The following is an 11,099-nucleotide window of genomic DNA, read 5'->3' on the forward strand; positions in this document are numbered from 1 at the left end:
CAAAGTGAGAAGAATAAGAGCACCACGTTGAAGCTGCCCAGCAACACCCGTTGGTGTGGTGTTGTCATCATGTTTGACAGTCTCCTTGAGGGGAAGGAGTCTCTCCAAGAAATGGCCATATCACGGTCTGCCGATATGGACAGCCCCATCAAGAGGATCCTCCTGTATGATGTATTTTGGGAGAGAGTGGTATGAAACTCCTGAAACCTATAGCAGTAGCCATTGCACGGATTGAGGGAGACAATGCCATCCTGTCTGATGTTCAGACTCTGCTTGCAGATGTAAGAGAAGAAATCCATACTGCCCTGCCCAATTCACTGTTGCTCCAAGCAGAGGAAACTGCAGTTCTGAAATACATCAAAAGTGTGATGACTTCGTCCTGAAGCCCATACACGCCGCAGCGTGTGTATGGGCTTGCACCCCAAGTATGCCCAAGTATACTTGGACCCCAAGTATGCTGGAAAGAGCATCCTGTCTGGTGTAGAGATCAGCAAGGCCTATGGTGTCATCACTACCGTGTCTCGCCACCTTGGTCTGGATGAGGGCAAGTTTCTTGGCAGTCTGGCGAAGTACAGTTCCAAGCAAGGGCTTTGGGATGGAGATGCAATATGGCAGTCGTGCCAACATATCTCATCAGCCACCTGGTGGAAGGGACTTTGTGGATCTGAGGCTCTTTCCCCTGTTGCCTACATCATTCTTCAAATCCCACCAACATCAGCCACCTCAGAGTGCAACTGGTCCTTGTTTGGGAACACATACACCAAAGCACGCAACAGGCTGACCAATACAAGGGTTAAAAAATTGGTGGCCATCTGGGCAAATTTGAGGCTTTTTGAGCCTGATAACGAGCCATCCTCAACAAGGTTGGAAAGCGAGAGTGACGATGAGGCCTCAGTCTGATGATCAAGAGGTGGACATTGAGGAGGTCCAGGGAGAAGACATGGAAGCCTTAGAGGAAGACAACCAATGCTTTAGTTTCTAGACTATCATTTTACAGATAGATGTATGTTGAAAACGTTTTTGGGAGATGCGATGGATTATCGGGGATCATTCAATATTCCCTTTCTTTTGTTGTTCAGTGAAAACATCCCATGTGAAGAGTCAACTCATTTAATTAAAGTTAAATTCGTAACAAAATTTTTCTTTTTTCTGTTAGAAGGATTTAATCAGTTGCAATTATGTCTACTTATGATAAGGTTTATGTTTGTCTCCATATGATATGGTAACTATATCAAATGCAAAAAACATCTACATTTAAATAGTATTAATATTAATTTGCATATATTTCCGTTAATTACCATATATTCCCGTTAATTCCCATGGAAAGTTTCCACCTCTGAATATGTGCAACCCTAGTGTGACTCATATATATTCAAATGTACAGTTTACAGTAAAGTCCCCTGTCAGGTGAGTAATATGTCTGTGTGTCTATTTCAGATCTGTGTGAAAGTGGAGAAGAACCCTGAGCTAGGGTTCAGTATATCAGGAGGAGTGGGAGGACGGGGAAACCCCTTTCGTCCGGAAGATAATGTATTTACGCTCATCAGCCCTCTTTTTCCCATAACAATGTAGTGTTGTCTATTTTTGCAGCCTAGTGCATGTGAAATTGATTGTAAACAGTTTCACAGGTTTAACATAGCATTTTTATTCAAATATGATCCATGAGTGTTATCAGTCAGAATATAATTGTTAGCTGTGCTAGCAATTTAGCTTGTTGGTGCATTTTTACTGATTTTGGAACAGTATCAATTAGAGGTCGACCAATTATGATTTTTCAACGCCGATACCGATTACTGGAGGACCAAAAAAAGCCGATACCGATTAATCGGACGATTTAAAAAAAAATGTATTCGTAATAATGACAATTACAACAATACTGAATGAACACTTATTTTTACTTAATATAATACATCAATAAAATCAATTTAGCCTGAAATAAATAATGAAACATGTTCAATTTGGTTTAAATAATGCAAAAACAAAGTGTTGGAGAAGAAAGTAAAAGTGCAATATGTGCCATGTAAGAAAGCTAACGTTTAAGTTCCTTGCTCAGAACATGAGAACATATGAAAGCTGGTGGTTCCTTTTAACATGAGTCTTCAATATTCCCAGGTAAGAAGTTTTAGGTTGTAGTTATTATAGGAATTATAGGACTATTTCTCTCTATACCATTTGTATTTCATATACCTTTGACTATTGGATGTTCTTATATGCACTTTAGTATTGCCAGTGTAACAGTGTAGCTTCCATCCCTCTCCTCGCCGCTACCTGGGCTCGAACCAGGAACACATCGACAACAGCCACCCTCGAAGCAGCGTTACCATGCAGAGCAAGAGGAACAACTACTCCAAGTCTCAGAGCAAGTGACGTTTGAAACGCTATTAGCGCGCACCCCGCTAACTAGCTAGTCATTTCACATCGGTTATACCATCCTAATCTCGGGAGTTGATAGGCTTGAAGTCATAAACAGCTCAATGCTTATAGCATTGCGAAGAGCTGCTGGCAAAACGCACGAAAATGCTGTTTGAATGAATGCTTACGAGCCTGCTGGTGCCTACCACAGCTCAGTCAAACTGTTCTATCAAAGCATAGACTTAATTATAACATAATAACACACAGAAATACGAGCCTTAGGTCATTAATATGGTCGAATCCGGAAACTATCATCTCGAAAACAAAACGTTTATTCTTTCAGTGAAATACGGAACCGTTCCGTTTTTTATCTAACGGGTGGCATCCATAAGTCTAAATATTTCTGTTACATTGCACAACCTTCAATGTTATGTCATAATTACGTAAAATTCTGGCAAATTAGTTCACAACGAGCCAGGCTCAAACTGTTGCATATACCCTGACTCTGCGTGCAATGAACGCAAGAGAAGTGACACAATTTCACCTGGTTAATATTGCCTGCTAACCTGGATTTCTTTTAGCTAAATATGCAGGTTTAAAAATATATACTGCTATGTATTGATTTAAAGAAAGGCATTGATGTTTATGGTTAGGTACATGTTGGAGCAACGACAGTCCTTTTTCGCAAATGCGCACTGCATCGATTATATGCAACGCAGGACACGCTAGATAAACTAGTAATATCATCAACCATGTGTAGTTATAACTAGTGATTATGATTGATTGATTGCTAGTTTTTTTATAAGATAAGTTTAATGCTAGCTAGCAACTTACCTTGGCTTCTTACTGCATTCGCGTAAAAGGCGGGCTCCTCGTGAGGCAGGTTGTTAGAGCGTTGGACTAGTTAACCGTAAGGTTGTAAGATTGAATCCCTGAGCTGACAAGGTAAAAATCTGTCGTTCTGCCCCTGAACAAGGCAGTTAACCCACCGTTCCTAGGCCGTCATTGAAAATAAGAATGTGTTCTTAACTGACTTGCCTAGTTAAATAAAGGTGTAAAAAAAATATTGGAAAAATATATATATATTATAATACATTTGCAAAATTCGGCAAAATCGGCATCCAAAATTACCGATTTCCGATTGTTATGAAAACTTGAAATCGGCCCTAACTGATCGGCCATTCCGATTAATCGGTCGACCTCTAGTATCAATCAATGAAATGGTGTAATGGGTGTTGTTGACCAAATGGGTGTGGTGCTCTCTCTCTTCTCTCTCAGGGCATCTTTGTGACGAGGGTCCAGCCTGAGGGACCTGTGTCAAAGATCCTCCAGCCTGGAGACAAGATCCTCCAGGTAAATCCAATACCATTACCTCTATATCCTATCTAGCATAAATCTGTACAGTATAGGTTCTTTGCTGAACAGATGTTTACCTACTATGAACCCACTACAAACATCTGTAGTGCAGAGCCTGTGATCTAGCAGTAACGCCCTCTGTGACTCCCAACTCTATGCACGGGTGTGCAACCCCAACGGTGTCTAGGGTTCAATCTCCACCTTTCTACTTTGTTTCTCCCACTTGTCTTCCCCTCTGATTTCAGTACAGTCTCAAGAAAGTGTTAAAATAGCGATAATAATAATAAACATTGAATGAAACATCAAAGCCAAAGTTGCTATCTTGGTGTTTCGCTAAATATCCACAAATCTCCAATTAAATCAATGAAATGTATTTATAAAGCTCTTACTCCTTTTCTACCCAGGCGAACGGATACAGCTTTGTGAACATTGACCACGGGAACGCCGTAGCCCTGCTGAAGACGTTTCCCACCACTGTGGATATGATCATCGTCCGAGACGTGACAGCGTAGAGCGAGACAGACAGGACTGTGACCTCCGATCCAGACGAAACCACACGAGAACTGAATGTCCACTTCCTTCTTATTTTTATACACAGATGAGCCTGGCTAACTGCTTTATGGTGAAGAGAACCTTTAAGAGCTTTTGGGATAACGGGGGCCGAACCACTGCATCAAGTGGACTTGGGGGGGATAGCCCGTCACTGTGGGATAGCCCGGTTATTTTTTACTCAGAGGACGCAGCAGAGAAGGCGTGTGCTCCAATGACACAGAGATTTTGTAAAGACTGCTTTCTGTAAAGACTTGTTTTTTCAAAGAAAATAATTCACCCTCATCATTGCAGTTTCTAGTTGCTGTAGGTGAGCATTAACTGTAGTTGACCACTAGAGGACAGGGCTACCTCTCTTTCTCTCTTTATCGCTCTCTGCTTACATCTGATTTGCCTTTATTTTTAAGTCATGTTATTATTATTTTTAAGAAGATGCTGAAACCACTTGTTTGACTTAGCCGAGATGTGATATGGGGGACAATGTTATGTGCTTTCTTGTGGAGACAAATGTAGTACTGGATTGCGCTTTCGGGGAGAGTTTCTTTTCTACAATTTCCCCCCTGCCTACTTACAATTGTGACAGTTTTTGGAACGAGTTCCATACATGGTGGATATTTCAGAAGGACAATTTATTTGCCTCTGCCTCCATAGCACCTGTGAGCCACACTGCATACATCCAGTATCTGTACTGTCCTCATTTTAGCATAGGAGCAGTTTCAGTAGCCTCCATGGCACCACTGGCTTGAAATATCCCTCACTCACCTCTTAACTCCTGAACAAATCCTCCGTCACTGAATCAACCGCCCCGAGTGCCGACTACTTGGATGCTGTAAAACGCTCTTTGTATGTGAAATGGAATTGGGACTGGGATATGGAACAGATCATGAGAGGATGCCTTTGCTTGGCCTTAGTTAGCCTAGCCAGAATGTGATGTGAGAATGGGTCAGAAGGCGGAGTGGTAAAGGTAGGTAAGCTAAGCATGTGTGGGGACCATGGCCAGGGGTGTATTCATTACGCTGATTTTGTTGCAAAACATTTCTTAAACGGAAGCAAACTCAACGAAACAGGGAGGGACCTAGCTGAAAGTGTCTAATATAAACTGTTTTAGTTGCAAAAAGTTCAGTTTTGCAACTGTTTGGACGAATGATTACACCCCATGTGTTGGAGGTGCTGCTGGGAGTGACACCCTATTCCCCATAGAGCACGCTACATACTAGTGGTGAACTGTATACAAAAGGATATAGGGTGTCATTTCAGATGCAGCCTGTGTCAGACTGAGCAGGTATAGGCCTGGTCTCTGTGCCCCTTTCACTCATGTTGGTAAGACTCTAAAGGGCTTCTCCCCGAAGGCAGCCATTGGTGACTAGAAAACACTCACACATGCTTTCAGATTGAAAAGGTGTTTCTGTCTGTAACATTTTTTTTAAGTGGCGGAAAATAACATATTTTTAGACATCATGCATCATCTCTTTTTGTGTTGAGATAGTGTTTCATATATGGACTCTGCTCTACGCTGGATCAAATTAACTAGGGGGGAGCTGTCAAGTGCCATAGACCTTGAACTGTTAGAACAAGGGGAGGGAAGGAGTGACTACCCTGACCCTCAAGCAATATTCACGTACTTCGTTTCACAACAAACTAAACGCTCTCCTCTTGAGTACACGCCGCGTGACTTGTCATAATGGTTAAATAGCAATAGGATTTGTTTTCATTCAGAAAGACATCTGATTGCATTTTTAATAACCTGTAATAAAAGATTGTTACACAGGATTTATATTGTGAATCTTTTTTTTAAATAAAAACATATCTTTAGCAAAGAAACAAACATTTTAGTCTGCATTGTATAATAGTGAATGGTCTTGTGGCACTCTGCCCTTACAAATGAGTTGCTAGTTTTCTCAAGCATGACTGCTCCGAAAACAGTTCAAACCAGCTTGTTATGTTGTGCAAACATGATTCACTTTTACACCAGTGTAAAATTAAGTCAATCAGAGCTGCAAAGGCAAAAAAACAAACAGTCATTTGTAATGTTTAATTGAATTGTGTCAAATTATAAAAAATATTTTAAAAGCTACTCTGCTATGTCCACTCGGTGTGATCAAAAGTTTATAGATGTATGTGTTGTTTGCATGAAATCACCCTATGAATTGTCTATTTTGTGATTTAATCCATGAAAAAATGTACGTATTTCCTACAGAAACTAAAAGGATCCAATCCAAAGATATCTACAAGTTATGGCCCCAGTGAAATTAGTTTACAAATTGATTGTAATGCAAACACTGAATTGTGACTCGGAATATATAAAGTTATGACGTTGTCATTTATGTCATCCCAATACCTAACAAATTTGTAAATGTATAGTCCTGTATGGCTCAGTTGGTAGAGCATGGTGCTTGTATCGCAAGGGTTGTGGGTTTGATTCCCGGGACTACCCATATGTAAAATCAATGCATGCATGACTGTAAGTCGCTTTGGATAAAAATGTCTGCTAAATTGCATATATTGAATAGTACAAATTTAAAATGGTATGTAATCTACTGTACCTGTATGTATTCAATTACTTCATGCATACAGCTAAAGATTATGCTCACGGTACTGTCAACTTGTGACTCGAATGGAAAACACTGTGTCAATGATGTTTGCTCCCCTCTTTTCCATTTTGAATTCCAACTGAACATTGCGCCCAACTGAAACAGTCCTAGTTTTTTTCATCAACTGCAGCCCCAGTGGCACGCTCATAATAACTGCAGATATTTTTGTCATTGGTCAATGTTCGCCTCAAGCGGTAACATTTAAGACTTCTCCTGCATTTCCCCCTCAAGATTAGTTTAAGAAACATTGTAATAGTTTTTTGTGCTGTTTTGTTGTGGGCACTGTTCTTTTACTTTTTGATCTGCGAATAAGAACAATCTAATGATTGTCAAGGTCATATTTTTTTATATTCATGGTAAAAGAAGGAAAATAACTGTCCAATAGACGGTAGACAATCTGGGACTAAAACCTCGGGGCTCACCTGTTTTCCATATCCAACAACAACTGGTCTCTTCACGTTCACACCTTGTTTTTATTTATTTAGCACATTTTCCTGTGACTTTTTAGACATTACTAATCAAAATGTAAATACTTTTAAAAAGTTAAGAAATTAATTAATCATGGCATTAGTCACTCTGAGTTTGTAAAACTAGCAATAAGTTGCAATGCAGACACAACCCTTTTAATGTATAGCTATTTCAAAGGTTTCTCTGGAAACAGCTACAGTAAGATGATTGATATGCATTTATTCAACATTCCAGATTTTGTATATAATTATACTGTTTCTGAGGTAACCTGTGGAAAACAAGAAATAAACTAATGCTCTTTCAAATGTTTTCTTCATTGAATGACACTCAACATGATTTTCCAAAGGTTTTGAATAAATCAGCACCCCATGCCAGAGCATGTGTGGATATTAACAGTAATATGTTTAATACAGGAAACTGCTGAGGGGAGGACGGCTCATAATAATGGTGGGAATGGGGTGAATGGAATGATATTAAACACATGGAAAGGGTGTTTGATGTGTTAAAAACCATTCCATTGATTCCGTTCCAGCCATTACTATGAGCCTATCCTCCCCAAATAAGATGTCACCGGCCGTCTGTGATGTTGAAGATACAGTTGCAAAAAATGCATATTAATGCAGCTATGTATTAGGATTTGGAAAATAAAATGAACATAAGGAGAGCCCTTGAACTACGTAACAGCTGTGATGCTCCCACGGCACCAAATGTTATAGACTTGGTGTATAGTAATCTTTACCTGTGTTATGTTACACCTTGGCAATATTCAAAAAATATGTCGTGGCTGAATCAGAATTAGTTAGGTAACATAGATAAATAAGATGTTTTATTTTATTCTTGTCATTAGAATGTCTTCTTTTGGACTATACTGTTGGCAGTTGCAGTTATCCCTTCTCAGCTAGAGCTTAGTCACTTGGGGCCCAGAGAGGGGAGAGGTCAGGCTTGTCTTCATATGTCAATGTATCTGTTAAACCATGTGATTAAACCATGTCAATGTATCTGTTAAACCAGCATGATCATTACACAGGTGCACCTTGTGCTGGGGACAATAAAAGGCCACTCTAAAATGTGTGGTTTTGTCACACAACATAATGCCACAGATGTCTCAAGTTTTGAGGGAGCGTGCAATCGGTATGCTGACTGCAGGAATGTCCACCAGAGCTGTTGCCAGATAATTTAATATTAATTTCACTCCCATAAGCCACCTCCAACATCCTTTTAGAGAATTTGGAAGTATGTCCAACCGGTCTCACAACCACAGACCATGTGTATGGCGTCGTGTGGGCGACCTGTTTGCTTATGTCAACGTTGTGAACAGAGTGCCCCATGGTGGCAGTGGGGTTATGGTATTGAAAAGGCATAAATTATGGACAACAAACACAATTGCATTTTATTGATTGCAATTGGAATGCACAATAATACCGTGACGAAATTCTGAGGCCCATTGTGAGGCCCATTTTGTGGGGCTCACCCTGGGTCTCGACCCCGCCCTGTGCAACTGGGTCCTGGACTTTCTGACGGGCCGCCCCCAGGTGGTGAGGGTAGGATCAACATCTCCACCCCGCTGATCCTCAACACTGGGGCCCCACAAGGGTGCGTTCTCAGCCCTCTCCTGTACTCAGCCCTCTCGCTGTTCACCCATGACTACGTGGCCATGCACGCCTCCAACTCAATCATCAAGTTTGCAGACGACACTACAGTGGTAAGCCTGATTACCAACAACGACAAGATGGCCTACAGGGAGGAGGTGAGGGCCCTCGGAGTGTGGTGTCAGGAAAATAACCTCTCACTCAACGTCAACAAAACAAATCAAAGGAGATGATTGTGGACTTAAGGAAACAGCAGCGGGAGCACCCCCCTATCCACATCGACGGGACAGTAGTGGAGAAGGTGGAAAGTTTTAAGTTCCTCGGCGTACACATCACGGACAAACTGAAATGGTCCACCCACACAGACAGCGTGGTGGAGAAGGCGCAACAGCTCAACAGCCTTGAGGCGCAACCTCAGGAGGCTAAATAAATTTGGCTTGTCACCGAAAACACTCACAAACTTTTACAGATGCACAATTGAGAGCATCCTGTCAGGCTGTATCACAGCCTGGTACGGCAACTGCTCCGCCCACAACCGCAAGGCTCTCCAGAGGGTAGTGCGGTCTGCACAATGCATCACCGGGGGCAAACTAACTGCCCTCCAGGACACCTACACCACCCGAGCCACTGCCTGTTCACCCCGCTATCATCCAGAAGGCGAGGTCATTACAGGTGCATGAAAGCTGGGACCGAGAGACTGAAAAACGGCGCCCGGCCTCGACAACATCCGGTGAAATTGCAGAGCGCGAAATTCAAAAATACTACATTCTTAATATTAAACATTCATGATAATAAAAGTGTTATACTTTGGTTAAAAGCTTAACTTCTTCTTAATCCATCTGCTTTGTCAGATTTCAAAAAGGCTTTATGGCGTAAGCATACCATGCGATTATCTGAGGACAGCGCCGCACGTACAAAAGCATTAAAAATATTTTCCAACCAAGCAGATGCAAATGAATCCCAAACAAACAAGTCAAACAACGTTCCTAATCAATCCTCAGGTACCCTAATATGTAAATAAATGATCAACTTTAAGACAGAGAATAGTATATTCATTTCCGGAAATAAATAACCAAGTGAGCGCCCTCACCGGAGCACGCCAAACATTTTCCAACCAAGCAGATGCATCACGAAAGTCAGAAAAAGCTATAAAGTAAATAATTTACCTTTGAGGATCTTCCTCTGTTTGCAATCCAAAGGGTCCCAGCTACATCACAAATGGTTGTTTTGTTCAATAAAGTCCTCCTTTATATCCCAAAAAAGTAAGTTTAGTTGGCGCGCTTGACTCAGTAATCCACCGGTTTCCCTCGTTCAAAATGCATACAAATGAATCCCGTAAGTTACCAATAAACTTCTTCAAAACAAGTCAAACAACGTTCCTAATAAATCCTCAGGTACCCTAATATGTCAATTAACGATCAAATTTAAGACGGAGAATAGTATATTCATTACCGGAGATAAATAACGAAGTGTGCGCCCTCACCGGAACGCGCTACAAACACTACAGCCAAAAAATGGGAGCCACCTAAAAAAAACTACAAATTCTAGCTAATTTTTCAGAAAACAAGCCTGAAACTCTTTCTAAAGACTATTGACATCTAGTGGAAGCCCTGGGAACTGCCATATCAGTTCTGTTATACTCACAGACATTATTTTAACAGTTTTGGAAACTTTAGAGTGTTTTCTATGCAATACTACCAATTATATGCATATCCTAGCTTCTGGGTCTGAGTAACAGGCAGTTTACTTTAGACACCTCATTCATCCAAACTTCCGAATACTGCCCCCTATCCCGAAGAAGTTAAACAGCCATCACTAACATTGAGGGGCTGCTGCCAACATACTGACTCAAATCTCTAGCCACTTTAATAATGAATAATTGGATGTAATAAATGTATCACTAGTCACTTTAAACAATGCCACTTTATATAATGATTACATACCCTATATTACTCATCTCATATGTACAGTGGGGCAAAAAAGTATTTAGTCAGCCACCAATTGTGCAAGTTCTCCCACTTAAAAAGATGAGAGAGGCCTGTAATTTTCATCATAGGTACACTTCAACTATGACAGACAAAATGAGGAAAACAAATCCAGAAAATCACATTGTAGGATTTTTAATGAATTTATTTGCAAATTATGGTGGAAAATAAGTATTTGGTCAATAACAAAAGTTTATCTCAATACTTTG

General features: G+C 40.8%; 1 protein-coding gene across 4 annotated transcripts in view; it reads left to right on the forward strand.

The window, feature by feature from the left end:
* Nucleotides 1-7,621, forward strand: part of LOC111961720 (erbin) — a 119,245-nt gene extending 111,624 nt beyond the window's left edge. For all 4 annotated transcript variants that reach the window (XM_023984197.2, XM_023984198.2, XM_023984199.2 and 1 more), the window contains 3 exons: nucleotides 1,438-1,530; nucleotides 3,631-3,705; nucleotides 4,113-7,621. In XM_023984197.2, coding sequence (XP_023839965.1) covers nucleotides 1,438-1,530; nucleotides 3,631-3,705; nucleotides 4,113-4,220 — 276 coding nt within the window. In that variant the 3' untranslated portion in view covers nucleotides 4,221-7,621. The remainder of the gene's footprint in view (nucleotides 1-1,437; nucleotides 1,531-3,630; nucleotides 3,706-4,112) is intronic.
* The last annotated feature ends 3,478 nt before the right edge of the window (nucleotides 7,622-11,099 follow it).

This window comes from Salvelinus sp. IW2-2015, linkage group LG4q.1:29 (assembly GCF_002910315.2).
Source record: "Salvelinus sp. IW2-2015 linkage group LG4q.1:29, ASM291031v2, whole genome shotgun sequence".
NCBI classification, from domain to species: Eukaryota; Metazoa; Chordata; class Actinopteri; order Salmoniformes; family Salmonidae; genus Salvelinus; species Salvelinus sp. IW2-2015.